Source organism: Vulpes lagopus, chromosome 7 (assembly GCF_018345385.1).
Source record: "Vulpes lagopus strain Blue_001 chromosome 7, ASM1834538v1, whole genome shotgun sequence".
In the NCBI taxonomy this organism is placed as follows: domain Eukaryota; kingdom Metazoa; phylum Chordata; class Mammalia; order Carnivora; family Canidae; genus Vulpes; species Vulpes lagopus.
In genome coordinates, this window is record NC_054830.1 from 21,576,236 (window position 1) to 21,602,461 (window position 26,226).

At 38.3% G+C, this 26,226-nt stretch overlaps 1 protein-coding gene and 1 pseudogene across 1 annotated transcript in view; both read right to left on the bottom strand.

Moving 5' to 3' along the window:
* Positions 1 to 26,226, bottom strand: part of DCP1A (decapping mRNA 1A) — a 63,489-nt gene that overhangs the window by 29,354 nt on the left and 7,909 nt on the right. The window contains exon 4 of the mRNA XM_041762827.1: positions 3,240 to 3,306. Within this exon, the coding sequence (XP_041618761.1) occupies positions 3,240 to 3,306 (67 nt within the window). The remainder of the gene's footprint in view (positions 1 to 3,239; positions 3,307 to 26,226) is intronic.
* Positions 4,055 to 6,727, bottom strand: LOC121494514 (annotated as a pseudogene).

Consider the following 26,226-nt stretch of genomic DNA (forward strand, 5'->3'; position numbering starts at 1 on the left):
AGCTTATTTCCATGAGTTCTCCAAATTTCATAGTCTATATAGGCAACCATTCTAATAAGTGCTTATTGTTAAGAAGAGTTTCTGGCAGAGTGGATTTCCTCTTTAAGAGAGTCAGCACTTCCTAAGTTTAGTGAATTTTCAACTTTGCCACTGACCAGAGAGGATTTCCAAATTCAGATATGGTACAGGTCTAGAAGTTTACTTGCTCTCCCACATAGCTTCTCAGTGCTTTTTTTTTTTTAAATTTTTTATTTAAATTCAATTTGCCAACATATAGTATAATACCCAATGCTCATCCCATCAAGTGCCCTCCTTAGTGCCCATCACCCAGTTATTCCATCCCTCCACCCACCTTGCCTTCTGCAACCCTTTGTTTAAGCTTCTTAGTTTTTATAAACATCTTTTGAAATAAATCCATTTCTTGGGACGCCTGGGTGGCTCAGCGGTTGAGCCTCTGCCTTTGCCTCCAGAATTCTGGGATCGAGTCCTGCATTGGGCTACTGCATGGAAGTCTGCTTCTCCTCCCTCTGCCTAGGTCTCTGCTTTTCTGTGTCTCTCATGAATAAATATATAAAATCTAAAAATAAATAAACAAACAAACAAACAAATAAATAAACAAACAGATTTCTTTACTGGGAGAATTTGTATTACATAGCAGCTGTTCAAACAGTGATTTAACAGGATGGGCACTGACAGGCAGTTATTGAGATACACAATATTACCAAAAATAATTTTACCTGTATTTCGGTTAGCAGAGATGATATTCTGAAATATGTGGCAAACAGAGGCTGTACACAGGCAGTCAGAGCAAGGAAACATAAAATAGTCTTTTTTTTTTTTTTTTATCTGTGCTGACCAGAACACCATTTATCACAAAGTTAATGGTAACATATAAGGTATTCTCTTTGGCCATAAATAGGCCAGACACTTGAAAACTCATTATCAACAGTTTCATGAGGGCACTCTCTAATCACTTTGAATACTTCCCCTGCTTCTAGTAAAACCAGCTGAAAGTGTAAGCAAATATGCTTCTTTTGGGCATTCTCATGAAAGAACCTGAAGGCTCTTCTTTTCCCTTCTGCTTTCTATTTCTACCTCCTCATCCTATTTTCGGGTTCAATACAATATTCTCAGATAGGCCTTCAGTCTTCTGCCTCATTTATCATCTGAAGACCTGGATAAGGGGTACCACTGGCCCTGATAGTTTAGAAAAAAGCTCAGATTGGTTTCCTGTAAGTAGCTATTAAAGCTAAAAGAGACAAATTTCTCACTTGGGGCCCAAAAGCTCTCAATCTGCAGGAGAAAGTCTCTATGCTAATATATCCCAAAGTTTAGGCACTTAAGAAAATTATTTTTTTTTAAGATTTTATTTATTTATTCATGAGAGACACAGATAGAGAGAGAGAGGCAGAGACACAGAGGAGAATCAGGCTCCATGCAGGGAGCCTGATGCAGGACTCAATCCCAGGACTCTAGGATCATGCCGTAGGCCAAAGGCAGATGCCAAACCACTGAGCCGCCCAGGGATCTCCCGGCACTTAAGAAAATTATTCTGGATTTTAGGATCACCAAGAATCAGCAAATCTGTGTCTTCTAAGTAATTAGAAGTAAATTGTCTTTGCTGTCACTTTCAAAACTACAAAAAGTAGTCATCAAATAAACAAATGGCTCTGTAAAAAAAAAACTCATCTTATTTAATTAACTTCCAGAGAAAAGATGTTGTAAAAAGAAAATGTGGTTCATGTTTTCCAGTATGAGTGATCCAAGCTCATCTTGAACAGTATCTGCAGGGGTATGTGACTACAGTAATAAACATGGCCTTGCCCTGTGAGCTCATAGCAAAACAAAGCAGGAGGCTGACAAACATCCAATCAGGACATGTATGTGGTCCTGGATTAAAACTTTGCCTTAACCATATATGCTTCCTTTAAAATGCAAATGTACCTGGAAATGAAGGTTGAGGACTAATTATTTACTCACACCTTTACAGAAACTAGTGCAAAACTGGCCTGTTTCTTAAAAAAATTAAGACCGTTTTCTTCCAAAGATGTAGCTAAAAACCTCACAGGAGAGCAAAGGGAATTGTGATTTGACAGAGGAAGGTCCACATCTCTGAGGAGATTCAGGCAAAAATCACAAAGGAAACACAGGTGAGCCAGAATACACTGTCTGCTATAGCACTTTGCCCAGAGCTGTGTGGCACCTCAGGCCCCTCTAGCACCACAATGTCTTAGGTTCCCAATATTCAGACCAGCAGCACCAGCAGCCAGAAGAGGGGGGCTCCTGCAGGCTGGTTTGAGAAAGCACAGTGAGCCCCCCTTCAGAACATTAATTCAATGACGTTTCTTTCCAAATTCCAAGATTATGACATACAAAACATCTACTGGAACACCACACAGTGGTGAACTGAGGACCACTAAACCTAGAACCGGTGTCAAAAGTAAGTTCACTTAAAAGAAGCATGTGTAGGGGATCCCTGTGTGGCGCAGCGGTTTGGCGCCTGCCTTTGGCCCAGGGCGCGATCCTGGAGACCCGGGATCGAGCCCCACGTCGGGCTCCCGGTGCATGGAGCCTGCTTCTCCCTCTGCCTGTGTCTCTGCCTCTCTCTCTCTCTGTGACTATCATAAATAAATTAAAAAAAAAAAAAAAAAAGAAAGAAGCGTGTGTAGTTCTCTATCAGCTACTGAATGCAGCACCACTGGTCAGAGAGGAAACCTGGACAAAGCCTACAGCCCAGCAGGCAGTGCCTAGGCTGTGCCCTGGGGTATTGATGGTAACCTCTGGAGTCAGGCAGTCTGACAGCCCTAAGCACACATTGAACAATAAGGTTCTGGTTAATTTATGATTTGTCTGCAGGACTAGATAAATGCAGTTGTTACAAATGCTACAGAGGCCACTTCAGTGTCCTGGAAAAAGTCTGTTGACGTGAAAAGGCAAAGGTACAGGGTGATCCTATTTTTGTAAAAAAACAACCACATACACCAACCTAATGTACAAATAAAGAAAAAGACTGGAAGGAAACAGACTAAAACACTAACAATGGGAATAGCAGGATTAAAGATAACTCCAGAGTTCTTTAATCTTTTTTTGCCTTTTACAAATTTTTGACAATAAGCAGGAAATCAGAGGAGAAATAAATGAGTTAGTAGATTCAGTAACAAAGAGAAGTAAGAGGGAAAGTCACTTTTTCATCTCTCATATATCACTAATTAAATCTATGTTGTAATATAAATACTTACTCGGCCATGAGTTTGGCTATGCGGTGACAGTCATTCTTGTCATAAAACCAGATGCTGTATATTGACACTTGAAAAAACAAAGGAGAAAAAAAGATGAGGGGAAATGAGGTTTCAATATTTGGGTGTATAAAAATACTATATTATTACCATGGAATGTCACAGAATTTACCATTAAACCCTTATACTGGAGTTCCTTTAAAGAAAAAAAAAGGCCTCATCCTGTTTAATAAGCTTATTAATAAACGTATTAATAAAATTAGGATAGGTAAAATATCCAGATGAAAATTGCAAAAAAAAAAGTTGTTTTAAGACATGATTACCAGATCTCACCAAGCCTGAAGTGCCACTAAGTAAAAGAAGCACCATTATTTTCTGTATTATCAAGAAAGAAAAACGCTGCCAAATAAACCAAGAATCATCACTGATTATAAGATACATTCCAAATGGATAGCAAAATGTGAAAAAAAAGTGTCTTAATTATTGAAAACCAAGTTCACCCATTAGCTAACCAAACACCAGAACCTCTACCAGTCTCTTGAAGTGTGAAATATGGAATTAGTTCTAATCAAAACAGACACCAGCTCCAGACCCAGTACATGACCAACACCGTTCCCACAGGAACTGGAAATGCCAGGGCTGGACTCTCATACTTCTTACTTTTCCTATTTTTTTCCCAGCATGGATGGTGTGACCACCACTAAGAAAATCCTCAAAAGACATTTGGTAAATAGGTAAATGAACCTTATCATTAAACATAACAATATATAAAAATGACTTTTTTTTTTTTGGGTAAGATGGAGTAGTGATACTGAATATGTAAGCCAAAATAAACATAAGGACAGCTAGGGCCTGCTATTACCAGATACACCCACCATGACACTCACAGCCTGGTCCAGGGTGTACCTCCCTTCACACTTATGACTGGTACAGGAAGTGCAGGTATCATTATGTCTTTTTTAAAAATAAGCTTTTTTTTTTTTTTTTTAAGATAGGAAGTAGGGTTTATTGGTGGGCACGAATAAGCAGGGAATAGTGCCAATTCTCATCAGTGCCGAGCCTGCCACCTGTCCAAGGGGTCACCATTAGGGATGTATATGATCCCACAGCCATCTGGGATGAGTTGCTTTTTAGCCATCATATCTTCAAATTCAATTACATTAAACTTAGCAAGCTCTACTTCTCGGAAATGTGGATCTTCTGGTGGTTAGGGAACTTGAACTCAGCCCTTTGTAGGGCCTTCATCACATGCTCCTTGCTCTGCAGCTTGGTAAGGATGGGCATGATGACTTGGCCACTGTGAACCCTGACCACTGTGCCTTGGGGCTTTCCAAACGTGCTCTAAATATCTGTCTAGAGCCCATCAACCCCAGCACAGGACAGTATCTTGTTGATATGGATGACATGGAAGGGGTAGGGTCACACTTGGATGTGAAAATCATTTTGCCACAACTTTACACCAATAACTTGTTGGCACAAATTCGGGCAGCCTCCAGGACTTCAGAGGAGGGCCCATATTTGTCAGATACCATGTGGCCACATAGTAGGTACTGATCCACTTTTGCCTTTTTAGGCCTCAGGTCATAGATGCAGATCTTGGCATCAGGGACACCTCTGCAAAAGTGAGCCTTTGGATATGGCTTGTCCTTATGGTACTACTGGGTGGGGTGGCGGCCCACAGCCACACCAGGATCTTCCTTGGCACGACAAAGAAAGAGAGCTGGGCAGTTGGGGTGGCTCAGCGGTTTAGTGCTGCCTTCCGCCCAGGGTGTGATCCTGGAGACCCGGGATCGAGTCCCGCGATCGAGTCCCGCGATCGAGTCCCGCGTCAGGCTCCCTGCATGGAGCCTGCTTCTCCCTCTGCCTGTGTCTCTGCCTCTCTCTCTCTGTGTCTTTCATGAATAAATAAATAAATAAAATCTTAAAAAAAAAAGCTAAATTAAGCTTTTAGTTTTGAAATAATTACAGCTTCACATGCAATTGTAAAACACGAACAGAGAATATATGCATCCTTTGCTTCTTCCAATGGTAATGTTTTGTAAAACTGTAACGTAATATCATAGCCAGGCTTCTGACATCGATACACTCAATATCCAGAACACTGTGGCCACAAGGATCCCTTGTGCCCTTTTATAGTTACACCCTCCTCCCATCTCTAACCGCTAGCAAACACCCTAATCTGTTCTCCATTTCTTTAATGTCCTATTTCAAGAATGTTACATAATATAAATGGAACCATCCAGTATACAATTTTTTGAGATTGACTTTTCTGACACAATTCTCTGGATATTCATCTAAGTTGTTTCTTGCATCAATAGTTCACTCCTCTCTGCCCCCCCTCCCCTTTTTTTGCTCAGTAGTATTTTATGGTATGGATGTATCTGTTAACTATTTATCCGCTTAAGGACACATGGTGGGTTTCTGGTTTTTGGCTATTATGAATAAAGCAACTATAAATGTTCACGTGCAGGTTTTTTGTGTGAATGTAAGTTTTCATCTCTGGACTAACTGCCCTAAAGAACAGTTACTGTGTCATAGTAGTTGCATGTTCAGTTTAGTAAGAAACTCTTAACCTGCTCCCCAGACTGTTTGGGATAGTTTATATTCCTACCAGCAATGTGTGTGCAATCCAGTTTTCTCTGCATCCTGGCCAACATTTGTTCTATTTTTAACTTCCTCCATTCTGATAGGTATACAGTGGCATTTCACTGTGGTTTTAGTTTACATCTCCCTAATAGCTAAGGATGCTGAACATCTTTTTATATGCTTTGTCATACATAATAGCCTATTTAGTCAAATGTCTGTTCATGTCTTTTGCTTCTTCTAATTGATTAAAAAAAAAAAAAAAAAAGTTTATTTGGGCACCCCAGGTGGCTCAGTGGTTTAGTGCCGCCTTCAGCCCAGGGCATGATCCTGGAGTCCTGGGATCGAGTCCCACGTCAGCTTCCCTGCATGGAGCCTGCTTCTCCGAACTCTGCCTGTGTCTCTGCCTCTCTGTCTCTCATGAATAAATAAAATCTCAAAAAAAAAAAAAAAACCCTATAAAAAATGTTTATTTCAAAGAGAGAAAGAGCATGAGTGGGAGGGACAGGAGAAGGAGAGAGAATCTGAAGCAGTTGAGTGTGGAGCCTGACACAGGACTCAATTCCATGACCTGAACTAAAACCAAGAGTCTGATACCCAACTAAGTGTGCTACCCAGGTGCCCTCTAATTGACTTTTTAACTGTTACATTTTATGAGTTTTTTATATAGTCAAGATACTAGTCTTTTGTTGGATATGTGGTCTGGAAATATTTTCTGTCTGTAGCTTTTCATCCAAATAAGGTCCTTCTAGAGTAAAAGTTTTTAATTTTGACAAGGCCCAATTTATCAGTTTTTCCTTTATGGATCATGATTTGGTGTCAAGTCTAGGAATTTTTAAACAATGGACACCTAGATCCAAATTCTTCTATGATTTATATACAGTTTCATATTTCAGCTGGTGACCCATTTTGAGTTAGTTTTTGTATAAAGAGGCTTAGGTTAAGATTCTTTTATTTTTGGTCCAACTGTTCTAGCATTATTTATTGAAAATGCTCTCCTCTCTCTCTTTTTTAAAGATTTATTTTAGAGAGAGGGAGAGAAGCACATGAGCAAGCTCAGGGAGAGGGAGAGAGAAATTTTAGCAGACTCCTCAGGCTTGGTGCCTGACTTGGGGCTTGATCTCATGACCCTGAGATCATGACCTGAGCTGAAATCAAGAATCGGACACTCAACCAACTGTGCCACCCAGGGGTCCCTGCTCTCCTCTCTTTATTGAGGAATCTTTTGTATTTTTGTCAAATAGCAGTTGGGCATATTTGTGTGGGTCCATATCCAGATTTAGTTTATCTTATTTATTTATGCGTTTATCCTTCCACCAGTACCACGCTGTCTTGATTATTATTGCAATACAGTAGGCTTTAATATTGGGTAGAATAATTCCCCCCACTTTATGTATCTTTTCCAAATTGTTTTAGCTTCTAGGGCCTATGCCTTTCTACATAAATTTTAGAGTAAGTTTGCTTATGCCTACAAAAACTTTGCTGGGGTTTTGATAGAATGTGCTTTAAACCTACCAACCTATTTGGGAATAGGTGAATCTACGATGTGGAGTCTTTCAATATACAAGTATGGTCTAACGCTCCATTTATTTAGTTTTTTTTTTTTTAATTTCTTTCATCAGTATTTTGTAATTTTTAGTACATAGATTCTGTACATGTTTTGTTAAGTTTAAGCCTAAGTAGTTAATTTTCTTTGTACGGATTATAAATGGTAATCTCTACACATAACATGCAGCTCAAACTCACAACCCTGAGATCAAGTGTCACATGCTCTTCTGACTGAGCCAGCCAGGCATTCCTAAATGGTAGTTTTTAGTTGTGACTAATTTTTGAGTGTTATTTTGTATCCTCATACCTTACACCAAACTCACGAGTTCCAGGAATTTGTACCTAGACAGTTCTCCTATCTGTGAATAACACTTTTATTAATTTCTTCTCTCCCCTTTCTATTCTAATATGTAGGCCTATTTTTCTTCCTTGCCTCTTTCTCAATCTTAGAAAACATTCAATATTTCACTATAAATTTGACGTTGGCTGTAAGTTTGCTGTAGATGCTCTTTACCAAGATGACATAGTTCACTTCTATTCTCAACCTGGGAATTTTTTTTTTTTAAAGATTTTACTTATTTATTCATAGAGACACACACACACACAGAGAGAGAGAGAGGCAGAGACACAGGAAGAGGGAGAAGCAGGCTCCATGCAGGGAGCCTGATGTGGGACTCGATCCAGGGTCTCCAGGATCACACCCTGGGCTGCAGGCGGCGCTAAACCGCTGTGCCACCGGGGCTGCCCTCAACCTGGGAATTTTTATCATAAATGGACATATGATTTTTTTCTTGTATCAAAAAACACAAAATATGATGTGATATTTCTATTTCATATTTAGTCTGTTGATATGGTGGATTAAACTGATTTTCAATACTGAGCCAGCTTTGCAGATCTGGAATTAAACCCATTTGGGCATCATTTATATTTCTTTTCTCTGTATTGCGGAGTTTGCTAATATTTGGTTGAGGGCTTTTTTTTTTTTTTTTTTTTTAAACCTAGTTCATGAGAGATACTGCTTTGTAGTTTTATTTATTTTTGTACTGTCTTTGCCTTGTTTGGGTATCAGAGTAATACTGGCTTTGTGAAATTAGTTTACAATTGTTCCCTCCTTGTCTGCTTTCTGGAAGAAGCTGTGTGTAAAAATTAGTGTTAATTCCTCTTTGAATTTTCCAGTAAAACCATCTGGGCCTGGAGATTTCTTTTTCTTTTAAATTAACTCCATTTCTTCAATGGCTAAAGAACTATTCACGTTATCTATTTTATCTTGGTTGAGTTCTATCATTTGGGTTTTCAAGGTCCATTTCTTCTAAGTTATCAAATAGTTTATGAAAATAAAGTTGTTCATAGCATTAGCTTATTGCCTTTTTAATGTCTGAAGAATCTATAGTGATATCCACTATTCTATTCCTGATACTGGTACTCTGTGTCTTCTTTTTATTTTTGTCAGTATTGCTAAAGGCTTACCAATTTTATTGACCATTTTTAAAATACAGAAAACCTAGCTTTAATTTTTGTTTTCATATTTTCAATGTCATTGATTTCTTCTGCTCTCATTTTTATTGTTTCCTTACTTCTGTATGTTTTGAGCTTATTTGCTCTTTTTAAGATTTCTTCAAGTGAGAATTTAGTAGTCTCTTAGCCAGTGTCACTTGTAGGGGTGGGAGGAATTCTCCTGGCTAGGCCACCTGGTGTGCCTCTCCTGAGGAAGGGAGCCTCTGACCTTCACAGACAAGACTGCTTCCCAGGCTAGATTGGTGATGTGATTCCCCCTCCACAACTATACCTCCCCTTCATAGAAGGGAGGGAAAGCACACCTTTGGTGGCCACTTACTGTCAGTAGGGCTTCTAATCCTTCCTGTCAATTGTTCTGGGCTCACTTGATATTGTTGGCAGGACTCCTACTCAGTCTAGGAGAGGGATGAGCCTACCTGATCTGCCTTGTGCTGCTAGGTTAGAAGTCAATAAATATCAGGCCTGGGTCTCCTCCTTCTGTTGGGTGAGAGGGTTTTAAGACCCTGTTGTTGTGTTTTGCCAGTTTTGGGTCTTCCTCTTTCCACCTTCCAGAGTTCTTCTGATTTTCTCATGTTATTTCTGGGTTTTGTAGTTGTATTTAACAGGGAGAAGCAAGGAGAGACAAATCTATGCCATTTTGTTTGGATGAGAAGTCTCATTATGCACTTTCATGGAATGACTAAGTGGCTTATTAAAAATCAGAAAAAAAAAGTCTTAAAACTGTAGCTAGAACTTAGGTGTTCCCACTCCTAGGCCAGTAGTCTTGACATCACACAGCCACTGCCTCATCACATGAAATGAATTTTTTTTATAGAAACAAAGTTAATGAGCTTCAAAAAAAAGTTAATTAGGCTTGAAGACCAAAGTAACACATAGAGTAGAAGTAATTAAGTTAAAAGTTACACAATTAAAGGATGACAGAATATAGGAAATATAATGCTAGGACAAGAAACTTTAATTAGGGGCTCCTGGGTGGCTCAATGGGTTAAGCATCTGCCTTTGGCCCAGGTTATAGCCCTAGGGTCCTAGGATCAAGCCCTGCATCTCACCCTGCTTGGTGGGGAGTCTGCTTGTCCCTCTCCCTCTGTCCCTTCCCCTGGCTCGTACTTTCTCTCTCAAATAAATTAAAACAAAGAGACTTTAAAGATCCTTTTCATTAACTATTACTTGAAGTGTCAACATGTATTAATATATTGATATATATATATTAATATACATTAATTGAAAAAACCAGTGAGAAGCTTTTTTAAAATTGAAGTATAATTGGGGGTGCCTGGGTGGCTCAGGTGGTTAAGCATCTGCCTTCAGCTCTGGTCATGATCCCAGGGTCCTGGGATCAAACCCCGCATCAGTTCCCTGCTCAGAGGGGAGTCTGCTTCTCCCTCTCCCTCTGCCCATCCCCCCACCACCTTGTTCATGCTTGCTCTGTCACTCTCTCAAATAAATAAATAAAATCTTTTAAAATAATGAAGTATAATTGATATAATATTGTTAGTTTTAAGTATATGATATAATGATTTTTGTATATATTGTAAAATGCTCACCACAGTAAGTACAGTTAATACCCATCATCATGCACAGTTACAAAATTATTTTTCTTGTGATGAGAACTTTCAAGATTTTTTTTAAAGATTTTTATTTATGAGAGACATAGAGAAAGAAAGAGAGAGAGAGAGAGAGAGAGAGAGAGAGAGAGAGAGGCAGAGACATAGGCAGAGGGAAATGCAGGCTCCGTGCAGGAAGGCTGAGGCGGGACTCAATACAGGAACCCTGGGATCATACCCTGAGCCAAAGGCAGACACTCTACTGCTGAGCCACCCAGGTGTCCTGAGAACTTTCAAAATCTACTCTTAGCTATTTTCAAATATGCAATACAATATTATTAACCATAGTAACATGCTATACTAATATTTCCATGACTTAACTCATTTGCAACTAGAAATTTGTATCTTTTTACTTTCCTTCACCCATTTTACCTCCTTACCCCTGCTTCAGGCAACCATAAATCTGTTCTCCATATCCATGAGCTTGTTTTTTCTCCCCTTAAAGATTCCACATATATGGGGCACATAGGTGGCACAGCTGGTTAAGCATCCGACTCTTGGTTTTGGCTCAGGTCGCCATCTCAAGGTTGTGGGATTGAGCCCCATGTTGGGCTCCACGCTCAGTGCTGAGTCTAAGGATTTTCTCTCCCTCTCCCCTCTGCTCCCCCACCCCCACGCTCTCTCTCTAAAAATAAATCAATCTTTAAAAAAAGATTCCACATGTAAGTGAGATCATAAAGCATTTATCTTTTTCTATTTATTTCATTTAGCATAATACCCTCAACGTCCATCCATGTTGTTGCAAAAGATAGTATTTCACTTTTTTTATGTCTGAATAATACTCCATTCTGTATATATACATTTTCTTTAACCATTCATCCACTGATGGACTCTTAGGTGTATCCATATCCTCACTGTTGTAAATACTACTACAATAAACATGGGAGTGAATATATCTTTTTAAATTACTGTTTTCATTTTTTTTTTTTGAAGAACCTCTAAAATGTTTTCCATAGTGGATGCACCTATTTACAGTCCCAGCAACAGTGCACAAGGGGCTTGCTTTTCCCCACATTGTCACTAACACTTGTTCTTTCTTATCTTTTCGATAACAGCCATTCTAACATAGGTGAAGTGATATCTCATTGTGATTTTAATTTGTATTTCTCTGATGTTAGTGATATGGAGCACCTTTCCGTGTACTTGTTGGCTATTTGTCTGTCTTCTTTGAAAAAAATGTCTATTCAGATCTTCTGCCCATTTTATTTTTTTATTTTTTATTTTTTTAAATAAACTTTTTTTAATCCTTTTTTTAAAAAAATAATTTATTTATGATAGACACACAGAGAGAGAGAGAGAGAGAGAGAAGCAGAGACACAGGCAGAGGGAGAAGCAGGCTCCATGCCGGGAGCCCGATGTGGGACTTGATCCTGGGTCTCCAGGATCGCGCCCTGGGCCAAAGGCAGGTGCCAAACCGCTGAGCCACCCAGGGATCCCCCTCTTCTGCCCATTTTAAATCAGATTTTTTGTTGTTGTTGTTGTTACTGAGTTGTTACGAGTTGATATAATTTGGATATTAGCTCCGTATTAGGTATATGACTTGCAAACATTATCTTCCATTTGGTAGGTTGCTTTTTCATTTTGTTGATGGCTTCCTCTGTTGTACAGAAGCTTTTTAGTTTGATATAGTCTCACTTACTTATTTTTGCTTTTGCTACCTTTGCTTTTGGTGTCAACTCCAAAAAAATCACTGCCAAAACCAATGTCCAGGAGCTCACTACCTATTTTTTCCTCTAGGAGCTTCATGGTATCATCTTACATTCAAATCTTTAATCTATTTTGAATTTATTTTTGTGTATGGTGTAAGATAGTGGACCATTTCCATTCTTTTGCATGTAGCTGTCCAATTTCCCCAAAACCATTTATTGAAAAGATTTTCTTTTCCCCTTGGTATATTCTTGGCTCTGTTGTTGTAAATTAATTTGACCATATATATGTGAGTTTATTGCTAGGCACTCTATTTTGTTCCATTGATCTACGTGCCTCTTTTTGTGCCAGTACCATACTGTTTCGGTTTCTAAAGCTCTTTATATCTTGAAATCTGGGAATGTGGTATCTCTAGCTTTTTTCTTCTTTCTCAAATATACTTTGAGGGGATCTTTTGTGGTTCCATACAAATTTTAGGACTGTTTGTTCTATTTCTGTGAAAAATGTCACAGCAAATTTTATATGAATTGCACTCAATATATAAATTGCTTTAGATAGTATGGACATATTAACAATTTTAATTCTTCCAATCCAGGAAAATAGAGTGCAATTCCATTGACTTGTGTTTTCTTCAATTTCTTTCATTAATGCCTTAAAGTTTTCTGTGTACAATAAAAGCTATTTTAATGGCAAATATTTTGTTTCACTCTGAATTACAGTCATTATATTCTACAAAAAACTTCATGGCGAATCACAACTTTAAAGTTCCCTTTTGGAAGGAAATTGGATTTTTTCAATTGTCATTATACAGTGAGTGTAAACATTTACATACAGAGTGAGTGAATGGCTTCATTTTATGAATGAAGATCATGAACATGACTGTTTTTCCTACCCTGTTCATAAGAGAAATTCTGGTGGAGAAATTCTCTAGTTTCACTAAAACTGCCCTTGACTGCTGGGCTCCACATATGGCGATGTGTCCTGCAGGTAACTCTGCACACTACCACCAGGTACCCAGGCTGGCTTCTGCTTTCTGAGCCATCATTCAGCCTGCTGTGAATAGTTTTCCATGTTTAGACCCAGATTCACAGCTCCTCTTTTTGTTCACAGGACTTCAAAATACCACCAAACTTCAAACAGAATCAATGTCTGAGGAATAACAAGTAATTTTGGAATATTTTACATGATGTAAGTAAATAGACTGAATTTAGCTTTGACAGCCCTTTGACAAGGAACACAGAAGAGATATTTATTAAACATTATCTGCTGCAGGCTCTTAGTTATGTTCCTATTCCTCACAGTTAAGGATTGCTCCTACATAGAGTAAATCAGATTGGGCTCTGAAAAGACTCCATATATGGCAATTAAATACAAGTATCTTTCTTTAAATATACCTCTTTCAAGGCTGGCTAAAGAACACACAAAACACAAGAATCCGAATACAAGATTCCAGTTTTCCTCTAATGGACACACCCATACAACTTATAATAATGAAAAAGTTTATGATATGCAATATGCCAGGCTCAGAGAAGAACACAACATTTTCTGGGCTAAACAGGGGCATTTAGTAATGTTTTCATAGGGAGTTGCAAACCTAGCTCTTAAGCAAGAATTTCATATTGATAATCAAAATAAGCCCAACAGAGCTGTCAACTTATGTTGACAAAACTTCACTTACATCCTCCTTTTTTCCTTTGAAGAAATACACTATAATTTAGAAATAAGACACATGCCTTCCACTCTTGTACATTATCAAATAAACTGCCAAGAAAGAGCCAAACACTTTCAAAGGCATGTTTGCAGAAGAAATAAAGATAAGGAAGCCATAACGATAGCTTAATGGGTAAAGGATAAGAGTCACACTCAATTCTGCCAAAAGTAGACCTGTAGAGGTTCAGACACGCATCCAAGAATCAGCTCTGTCTGCCAACATATCAAATGCTCATACATACAACTGGCAAGAAGGCCCTGGGAGCTGCCCCTGAGCCTGTCACTGTTACTGGTGAGGAAAGACAGACAAGTTTCCAGATAGCTAAGACCATGGAGGACCTGTCCTTAAGCCAAAGCCAAGTATTCCTCCCTCAAGAGAACTTCCACTCTAAGGCCCAACACATTCTGTGAATAATTCATTTGCTGAAACATCCTGAAATAATTTTCCTTGATTAACTACAGCACAGAAGATTTAAGGATTTGACAATACAGTATTATTTTGCTCTGGCAAATAATAATGGCGTCCTGATTTATAAATGGCTTTTCTCAAGATGAAAGGAAATTAGATATTGGACCCCCACCATATAGTGTGGCTGTTAACAGCTGTTGCAGTAAGTCATGCTGTACAGACAGGCAAGTCACTGAAGAATTAGGGAGTGTGGTAGAGCATCTGATTATCTTTAGGTTGTACTTCCATGAAAAATACCAAAATGTAGAAAAGACTATCCAAAATTAAATGTTTCCTTTGCTTTTTAAATGACAGCATCTTTTGAAAGTGTGAAAAACAAAACTGACAAAGAATAAAAGTATTAGATCACTTAATATTGAGAAATTTTAAAAAGCTGAGGGGTTAAGTGTTTTCCATTTCCCAGGGAGCCCTCTTTAAGACCTAGCAGCCTATTATGATTTGATGTTACATCTCATTCTACTTCTCATCTGGAATGGTATTTGGCATGCACAAGATCAAGAAAATCCAAATTAATTTGGAGCCTTTGTAAAAATCTCTTGAGACTAAGATACTGTGAAATGTCACAAAAACAGAGCTGGGAATCACTCTCATGCACATGTTGTCTTTTTGATTCATTTATTATTTAGATCTGACCTACTTTTTAAAAGGATTTGAGGAGGTTGGAGATTTTCTCAGTATGGTGCCAAGCAGAAAAGGGGGTTTGATAAAAGCTTTTTGGCAATGGTGTTAAGAGTTATAAAATTTCTAAAGACGATACTGACAAAGATCCCTTACACTGGGAAAGAAAAACAAGAAATGTGCTTTGAATGTAGCCAAAACATTTACTCTAGACATAAGGAAAATCCTTCTGATTATAAAACTAATGTAAGAATGAAATAGATTATATAAATATAAGCCTGTCCTAGCTAGTAAAAAAGCTGGCCAGTGAAAGCAAATGCCTCTGCCTGGACAGATCATTTCCTTTAAGACAAGAATAACCCTGATAGCTCCACATCAACATTAAAAGTGTCAGAAAGAGAGAGAAGAGAAAGCTCTGAGTGGAAGGTAGAACACATGCATACAGGACAAAGGGCATGGAGCCAAAGCCTGACTAGCCTCAGATTCTGACAGACCTTGGCAAATGGCACACAGGCAAGGAAACTCCATGAATCTGTATGTAGGGCTGGTAAAGGGGATTCAGCTACCTCAGCAGCTTACCTGTTCTGCCCAAAACACTTATCTTAAAACATCAATGAACACTAACATGGTAGAGAAAGAGTACACTTTCTAAAATTTAAATTGTGATGTCTATTTATCAAAAACTGATTAAAAGACATAGGCCAAGACATTTTAAACCGCTATTCTATAAGCTCTTTGGTTTATTTTAAAATCTGGTATCCCTCTCTACATATCAAGTCTAAAACTATTTACCGGCAACACCGCTTCCACAGTCCCTTCTAAGGTTGTAATCTTAGTATAGGATTCAGACATATGAAATGATCACTGAATTTTTTGGGGGGAAATTAGGAAAATAAACCCAAGAACATCATAACTAACTGATCATTACTTTTTTTTTAAAGATTTTATTTATTTATTTATTCATGAGAGACACAGAGAGAGAGGCAGAGACACAGGCAGAGGGAGAAGCAGGCTCCATGCAGGGACTCCAACATGGGAACTCGATCCTGGGTCTCCAGCATCATGCCCCAGGCTGAAGGCGGCGCTAAACCGCTGAGCCACCAGAGCCGCCCGACTGATCATTCCTAATTACAAACTTTCTATTCTTAAATAATGGGCCACCCCAAATAAAACAGTGAGTCACACTAGGGTTTTTATGTATGCTGCCAGGGTTTATTGCCACAACTGCCACACAGTACTTGCCACTCCTTTAGGCAGAGCCTCCCCTACATGTGCACTGACTATGGGTATGCCAAATGCTGGACCTACTCGACCCCTAGTAGTCTATGCATCCGTGTCCCACACAGAAATGATCACTTTATAACGGGACTACAAAAGGTGGGAACAATGGTCCCTGGCCTCCATGGAGTCTTCTGGGCTCCCCAAAATCTACACATAAGGCTTCAGGAAATAGTTCAGATAGTGTTCTAGAAAAAGGAGTTCTTCCTTTGTCTCCTAACTTCTTTCCTACATATTTTTCTATCACTTTACTAAGATATCATCCAAACCAGGGCTATACGGCAAATGCCCATGAGAGTCTAAGAGACAAAGGGTGTGGTGGGATTGGACGCACCCAGAGCTCCTGCTGACTACCAGTGCTTGCAGGGATGCAGGAGCTGTGAGGCCCACAGCCGTTTGCTCACAAGAAGGAAAGCTAGAAATCCAGGTGTGTGTGTGTGTGTGTGTGTGTGTGTGTGTAAAATATCCTTATTTTAAAATGTTGGTAGCAAATTCTTATCCCATGCCTTCCTGTTAATTAAAAACAAAAATCAAAAACCCTGAGCAGACCTGGAAATAGTGACTTTCTAAGTAACTTAGATTTGCCTGGAACCTCCAGGGGACTGAACCCAAAGGGCTCAGTCTTGAAGTTTCTTCTGCCCACCCAGAATGGCTTCAAATCTTCTTGGATTAGTGGTTACTCTATGTTTCAATTTTTACCTCCAAAGTGAACTTGTGTAAACATAAGATGAAAACCTATTATACATACATATTAAGAATACATTTCTGCCACTTAGCTGTAAGTAACTGTTGTTTTCCTTTGCTAGTTCTCAAAAGAGAAAACATTCATCATTTAAAAGAGATAAATGGTGCATGCATTGTTGACTTTAAAATATTTGTAAGGGGATCCCTGGGTGGCTCAGCAGTTTAGCACCTGCCTTTGGCCCAGGGTGTGATCCTGGAGTCCCGGGATTGAGTCCCACATCAGGCTCCCTGCATGGAGCCTGCTTCTCCCTCTGCCTGTGTCTCTGCCTCTCTCTCTGTGTCTCTCATGAATAAATAAATAAAATCTTAAAAAAAAATTATAACTAGGATAACACCAAACACATAAAAAAATAAAACTGCTTTTTACCTGACAACTTGGGGGGGGGGGGGGGGAAGCCAGTACTTAATGAGATACACTGGGAAGAGACTGCTTCGGAAATTCTGAAACGTTCAGGACTAACAAACAAAGTTAGCCAGAAGGTACCTAGTAAAGGTTCCGCTAGAGGCTCTCCTAGAACACTCAACAGAGGCCTACAACAGATAGAAAGCAATACAGACATTTGAAACATCTGACCTGACAGCATCACCAGGTCAGCCTGCAGTCCAAGTCACTCTATGTTTTCATGGTGTTTTTACCTCTTCACTCTACGAATGTGGCAACAGTGAGGCTCTTTCCTTATCTTTGTCCAGAAGGCCAGATTAATGCAGTTGCCACAGATCCTTTCTCCTTCACTGATAACAGAGTCACACCAACCACAGCAGTGAGGCTGCTGATGGTGGAAGACTGCCTGCCTTTCTTCAGGCTGGTCAAGAAGCACTGTGCTGAATTCAAAGATCATAGAGAATGGACTGTGGAGCTTTTAAAATTGTTTATAAATTCCTCTTTTAGTTTGGAGGTGGAAGTCACATTTTTTGACTTGACAAATTGTAAACTTCTCTTGCAAGGACATTTCCTGCACTGTGCTTTAAGTCTGAAGATTTGTGTAAATGCCAATAGCCACCTACCATCTCTACTGTTCTGAGTCTTGCCCTTGAACTGAGAAAGGGCAAGCAGAGACAAAAAAAAAAAAAAAAGTACACACTACAGTATTTCTTCTACTAAAACTTTCCATTTGGCAGCTGAATTTTCAACACTTTGGAAATGAATCACCCTGCCTTTTCTAGTGATCTAATTTTAATTAAAAATGTTCTCTATCAAGAGACTGATGCCCGATATAAAGGAAAAGTTGTAAGTGAAGCGGAAACAAAGGGGTACTTCTCACAGGCTTTTGGAGGTAAGTTCTTAAAAATATTAAGTAGTAATAATATTTTTATTTTCAATTGCTTGTTATACTGATTGTTGTTTAAGCAGGTTATAGGGCAACAAACTTTGTTTGTTTTTTCCAAAAGCACTTTAGGGTTATAGAAAACGTTTTAAAATTGAAAAGCGGCATTCAGTGGGAGATCTGAGCCTTAAGGTGCTGGATGGAGAAAACATAAAAATTGCCTTGTTTCTTTCAGTAAAAAAATGCCAAGTCTACATTCACATAAAGTAAAAATAATGTCACTTATTTTTTGGCTAAAACCATGATCACACACTGATCTAAGGAGGGAACAAAGGTGTGAGAAAAGAAAACTAGACTGTATACTCTTCTAATTAATGGATCAGTGTTGCTGCTAAAAATGATCAGGTAAAAACAAAAATGTAAATACCCCCATGGTCTCTCTGATGGATCAGATTTTCAATACTACTGGCTTAATCCTTCAAATTTACAGCTGATAGTTTTCTAATCATAGATCTTAAATTATTAATTCTTATCACTAATTAACAGAGCTGTTTTAGGAGTAAATATTCATAGCACTGGGATTAATAGAGTAACATATTTCATTAAGAATCTTCATCCTTACTAGAAAGGTAGAGTTCTGACACTAAAAGTTCTAACATAATTTAATGACTTCTGCTTATTAATTCTCTAAGAAAATACAACAGAACTTCAGGGCTAAAAAAGATAACTAAAATATACACAATAGTTTTATGAAAATGGTGTAGTACTTGGTTAACTACTTGGTAAATGACAGATTTTCAATAAGTATCAGTGAATAAAATCTATGTCTGAGTTAAATAATCAGCTTGTTTGTTTAAAAACAAAGTAAAAGACAATACTGAAATAGTTTTTGCAAAAGGAAATCATTAAATGTCAGAATTGATTTTATATAGAGCTTACTAGGACCACACATCTTTAGTATTTTCAATTAACTAGGGGTTACGATATAGACTGCCTAGCTGTAACAAAGAGAAAAACCAATTTTGCTTGCTTTTACTTTTTTGTTGATTCATATACCAAATTTTGCATTAAAGAACTTGCTCATAACCCTTTAGAGAGGAAACCCTCTAAGGTCCCCTTCCTCTGTACTATCACTTTACTATGCTTCAATAAACTTTCCTTTGCTGCTCACCAAAAACCAAACAAAAACCCTTTACAGAATATTCTTGGGGCATTTCATAATTAAGTCATAAAGAGGTACCCACAGAAATGGAAATCAAAGGGAAAGTACCTTCTAGAAGCATACTTAGTAAGGTTATGTTGCTTGTAGCAGGTGCTTGCCAAATGCTTGTTGAAGGAATGAACAGTGGATAATAGAAGCATGATCTCCTCACTCACTGTACAAGAGTGTACAAGTGTCCTGTGATAATATCAGAAACGTATAGATCCTATATCTGCTTTTTCAGAGGCCAGTCTCTCTACCTGGAGAATAACCATTCTGGTAGTGTTCCCTGAATAGGACATTCCTCTTAGCATTTTCTTTAAACACGATGGGAAAGATTTTAAACTACTGACCCAACATTTTATTGTTTGGGAGTGTATTCAGATCTATTTATTCCCAAGTAAGTTTTGTTACACTTTTTTCTAGGGAACTGTATAATCTGTTTTAAATGTATAGGCAAAAAGTCCTTCATAGTGATTTTTTTGCTTTCAAAAAATGTGTATTCCCTATAATTAGTGCAATATATAAAAAATAGATACATTATTCCTAATGTTGCCCATTATGCCCCTCTCCATTTTGTTGCTGTCGGATCAATCAGGTTATAGAGTTTTTTTTTTTTTTTTTAGAGTTTTTGTTGTTGATTTCATTCTGTTCTACTGCAATTTCTATGTTCTGTAATTAATTGCTACTCATCTGCATTTTCCTTTGACTTAAACCAGATTTCTTTTTTTCTTAACTTCTTTGGCTGGGTAGCCTATATATGGTAATTGTTTTATATATATGGTAATTTTTATAAAATTCTAATATGTATTCAAAAAATTGCAAATTCTCAAATTGTTGGAAGCGGGGATCTTTATATGTCCCTTAGATCAACTTTAACTATTACTGTTTAAATATTTAATAATTGCTTTATCTGTCAATTACTGAGGTGACCTGTTAAAATCTCTCATTATGATTAGGTATTTTTAACATTCGATATATATTTCTAACATATACTAGGTACATACCAGTTTGGAATCATTTTATTTTTTAGGTAAATCAATCCTCTTACCATTATGTGGCAACTTTTACCCTGGTTTTCACCTGAAATCTATCATGTATGACTAACATAGCCTTAGCAGCCTTGTTTGATTAACAGCTGCTTGATACACTGCATTCTATCCCTTTACTTTTCAATCTTTCCAGGTTTTTCAGTTTTAAGTTTTTTGAAAACAGCATTATTCAAATTCTGTATCATCATCCAGTCCCAGAATCTTTTTAAACTGGCTCTTTACTTCACTCAACATCTTGTTCTAGTTTATTGACTTATTTATTTCGGCCATTTCACATTGGGCTTTCTATTTCCATGTGGTGTCCGCTCACTTTTTTCCCCACCCTGGTTTGCACTGACTTAGAAGACACCTTACATTTGTTTTGCAGTGGTTACCCTGAATCATTTGAACACACACGGTTTATTTAAATCTATGGTTAATTTATCTATTCTCACCCCAGTTATGGAATGCTTTAGGTCTAAAGTGCTTTTACCTGATGCTATCGGTGTCTAGTATTTTTGCTTCACCCTTTTTTTTAAAAAAAGATTTTACTTATTTGTTCAAGAGAGAGAGAGAGAGGCAGAGACATAGGCAGAGAGAGAAGCAGACTCCCTGCGAGGAGCCTGATGTGGGACTTAATCCCAGGACCCCGGGATGCTCAACCACTGAGCCACCCAGGTTTCCCTTTGCTTCACATTTAACACCTCTATTCAGACTAGTCATTTTGCTGTCTTATACAGTCCATCATTATTTTGATTTATCTCCTTTCTTTGCCCATTATAGGTCGTAAACTTCATTTCTTTCTTCTGTGCTCAATTTTCTTCCCTTTCTTAAGTAGGCTCCACACCCAGTGTGGAGCCCAATGCAGAATTTGAACTCATAGTCCTGAGATCGAGATTTGAGCCGAGATCAAGATCGTCAGCCACTTAAGCTAACCGACTGAGCCACCCAGACGCCCCACAATTTTCTTATTTCTGAACCAAATTAAATACAATTAAAAATTCAGTTGCATTAGGAGCATTTCAAGTGCTCAACAGCCATATGTGGCTAGTGGCTACTGTGTTGGACAGCACTGCTTTCCAAGCACCTATAGCAAGGGGCTGCTAGAGGCAAAAGCTCTGTTTTTGTTGAAAAATGTCTATTTTGTTCTCCTGGATTATTGAAGTATGGGTTGTTTTTTCCTCTGTACTCTGAAAACATTTTTCCTTTGTCTTCCAAACTCAGTAGCTGCAACTAAAAATGCTGTTAGTTTAACTGATGCCCCTTGTAAATAATCAATCTCAAGTAGCCTTTGGTTGCCTCTGTCACTTTGCATATTTCTTTCTACTTTTTATGTTTGGTGCCTTATTCTACTTCCTAAATCTGAGATTTTTGACTTTCAAATATTCTAGAAAATTCTTAGTTATAATCTCTTCAAGTACTGTCCTCTTAAATCTATTCTGTCATTCTGAAATTCTTCTCTGTTATGTGTTAGATTTTCCAATACTATCCTCTTGGTTAGATTTTCTATTTCCTTTCCTTTCTTGGACGCATTCTGGAAAACTCCCTCAGTGTCTCTTCCAGTTTCCCAATTCTCTTTTCTGTTGTTACAAATTAACTAGAGTCCAGATAAAGAGTTTATTTCAATAATTAAAATTTTAATTTCTAGAAACTGGACTTGGTTATTTTTCAAAGCTACCTGTCAGTTTTTTAATAATCTACAACTGACATTTACATCCATTAAAGTCTCTATCTGATCATTTCACTAAAGTTTTGTGGAAGGGTTGGCTACTCCTGTTGTTTGTTATATTCTACCTTTCACTGATTGTGTATTATTTCCTTATATATTTAGTAACTTTGGACCATGAGGCTTGTTGATGAGATCCCCAGGCAATCTGGGGGTCTCTTAAGAAGGATTTTGCATTTGCCTTTGCCAGGTGTCCTAGAGTACTTACCAGCTGAGGATCAATTTTTATGTTAATTTTTTGGTGTTAATAAGAAATTACACCAAGTGAATGGTATAAGCTGAACCCCAAATCTGTATTGGAGAAGGCTAATGGTTACAATTACTGAGGGAGACTTTTTCCCTGTAACCCATAGACCACACCGAGACAGAGAGGTTTGCCTTGCCCTCCTAGGTTGGTGGGCTGATATCTTCCTTTTTTTTTTTTTTTTTTTTAAGATTTTATTTATTTATTCATAGAGACACAGAGAGAGAATGAGAGCCAGAGACACAGGCAGAGGGAGAAGCAGGCTCCATGCAGGGAGCCCAACGTGGGACTTGATCCTGGGTCTCCAGGATCAGGCCCTGGGCTAAAGGTGGCGCTAAACCGCTGAGCCACCTGGGCTGCCCCGGGCTGATATCTTCCTAATTAAGTCATATATAGTTCATTAGAGGACCTGGCTGTTATGTATGTATGCATGTCTCAGCTCCACTTCTTCACCTGTGAGAGCTCAAGGCCTTGTCTCCTGACCCCATGTAACTGTCATGGGCTCCTTATATGGAGGAGAACTCCATACCTAAGAAATCCTAGGGATCCCTGGGTGGCGCAGCGGTTTGGCGCCTGCCTTTGGCCCAGGGCGTGATCCTGGAGACCCGGGATCGAATCCCACGTCGGGCTCCTGGTGCATGGAGCCTGCTTCTCCCTCTGCCTATGTCTCTGCCTCTCTCTCTCTGTGACTATCATAAATAAATAAAAAAAATTAAAAAAAAAAAAAAAAGAAATCCTAATAGCTGGCAGCCAGTTGGTTTATAAGCTTCTCACTTCAGCTTTCAGTTTTCACTCTGATGCTGGCCCACTGCAATGTCTCCTATTCTCTTTTTGGCTAAGCTATGCATTTAGTATTTTAAACAGCATTTCTAAATGTTTGTAGGATAAAGATTTCCTGTTATGACATTGTTGGACAGGAGCTGAAGGATATTTTCTTTGACATACATATGCCACAGAACTTCTAGAAGTTCAGAGTCTCCAAAGAATGATTTTATAATACAGTTAGAATGGATTTTCCTTACAAATGAAAACAGAAGTTTAGTGGATTAGTAGCAATGCCTGTGTTTAAGTAGTAAAAAACTATGTTTCTTCAACTAATCAAAGATAAAATTAAAACTATCATCAGTTTTTTAGGGAGAGGTGTCCACAAATTAAACATCATTAAACTAATACAAAGTTTTAGCTGGGACGGTGCTATACGTTCCAGTATACTGATCAAAATGAACACCACAATCCACCAATCAGAATTGCTGCTGTTGAGAGTTTAAAAATCCGTATGCTCTAAAATTTCTCATTTTTATTATGTATATATTTTCAACTTATCACACCTCAGGCTATCTAGTAATGGCCCCTATAACATCTGAAGATAATATCTGTAAACACAGTCTCCAGACTGTCATGGTGCTAGCCAAAAGGGACGGGAAGAAGGACACGATGGGCCTAGGTTATAAGAGAACCTGGATAATATTAAAATCCTTGTGACTCTCTCACAATAAAGATAATTTGGTTGGGTCCAAGATGGAGGCACGTGTCTGTAATATTTTATATTTGTAAGTGCCTGATAAAATACCTTCATGTATATGATGCCCTTTTAAGATAAGTAGGTCAGATTAATGGTTTACGTGATTTATCCAAGGTTACAGCCTGAAAATGGCAAAGCCTAGAATAGAATTCTTTTCTGAAAATTAAACTGCATGCCAAAAGAGTGTTACCATGGCAAAGCCCCCCCTCAGGGACATCTATAGCTTTTATATCTAGAAATCATTTATAAATTTTAAAAAAGAATAACTAAATGAGAGGCATAAAAATTGAACTCAAAGCTCCCGTAGTGCTTGTTTAATTCAGGTCTGGCACAGTACAAGGGTGTGTTTGAACATGGGTTCATGCTTTAGATTTCTGCTGTCCGATACAGAAGCCACTAGCCACGCATGGCTACTTCAACACAAACTGATTAAATTAACTTAAAAAAAAAAAAAAAAGAAAAGAAAATTTCCTTGTTGCACTAGCTACACTTTGAGTGCTCAGCAGTCACATTTAGCTGGTGGTTGCTCTTTAGGGCAGGATGGATATAGAGCATTTCCATTATTGCAGAGTTGTACAGGACAGCCTCACTTCAGAATGTGGATAATGAAGTGATTTTATTATGGAAGCTGAGTAAAAGAATATGGATTTCGAAGACTTGAATGCTGCCTACGTCACTTATAAGCTTTGTGACTTTTTTAAAAAAATATTTTTTTATTTATTCATTCATGTGACAGAGAAAGAGAGAGGCAGAGGCACGGGCAGAAGCAGGCCCCATGTAGGGAGCCCGATGTGGGACTTGATACTAGGTCTCCAGGATCATGCCCTGAGCCAAAGGCGGCGCTGGACCACTGAGCCACCCGGGCTGCCCTCTTTGTGACTTTTTAAAAAAATATTTTATTTATTTATTCACGAGAGACACGGGGGGTGGGGGAGGGCAGAGACATAGGCAGAGGAAGAAGCAGGCTCCATGTAGGAAGCCCGATATGGGACTTGATCCTGGGACCCCAGGATCACACCCTGAGCCAAAGACAGATGCTCAAATGCTGAGCCACCCAGGCGACACATCCTTGTGACTCTTGAGCAAGTTCTTAACTTCTCTGGGACTCTTGTTTCCTCAATGTAAGTCAGAAATAGGGTGTTAGGAACCACACTTTTGCTTAATTAACTACAGAATCTGCAATCTTCCCAACCCCCATTGCAGTCTCCTGGCTGCTGAAAGGCTCTTGATCAGTATAGAAAAATATACGGCTTCCAAAATATTCAACAGAATCATCAAATCTAAGACTCTGGCTAGTGTAAGCATTTTCTCTGTAATATTTTACTTTTCCTTTTGGGGGTGGGAGGAATTATATACATAAAAACCAAAAAATCAAATCAAAACAATTTAGAACTAGAAAAATTATAGTTCAATTTCCTATTAACTAAAAATTGACTTGAGTGAAAGAAACTGGATCTGAAGGGGCCATGAGTAAAATGGGTCAGATGTCTCAGCAGTATTTCTCACAAGAAAATGACAGAGCAGCTACAGAATCAGGTATAATTACCTGTATACACACTCAGACACTAATTAACTTTTTGTTTAAAGAACAAATCCCTTAACAACTCAACAGCTTGCAGACCTGACAGGACTATTTTCCACATTTAAGACTAGGTAGACAAAACATATACTCGAGAGAGGCCTTCACACTCCCAGAATCACTTTATGCTGTCACTTCTCCCCAATACAGCTGTTCCTTTAAATACCTTCCCCAAGCTCTTCTTGTAGACTGTTTCTAATATGCCCACAGTGTTGTACTTGACCTTTTCAGACCTTTCTCTAGTCTGAAAACAAGCTGATGTGCTACTGAATTTCTAATTAGCAATACCAGAAACTGTATGGCCCCTTAGAAGATGATTCAGTGCCTCAATTAACTGGGGAACTGGACAACCTTGTTAAGTGAGTTTTCTGTTCAACTAAGAAAACCTTTATTTTAACTTCTTATTGAAAATCTTTCTAAAATAAAATGTGTTAATGTACCTTTCTGCTCAAGAATATTCTAATTAACATAATAAACACTACTGATGGTTTCAGGTTTTATGACAACAAATTAATCTATGATAGTAGAGTGGAGTTAAAGTAACAGAAAATTGACTTTTTAATGCTGACCCCATGTTAACATTCGCGATATTTGCTAGATTCTTACAAAATGAAACCTAATATTAGCTTATTTTCTTATAATTTGCCTTCATTTCTTCCACACATGGACTATAGAAATATTTCCAGATAACTGAGGCTCTGATTAC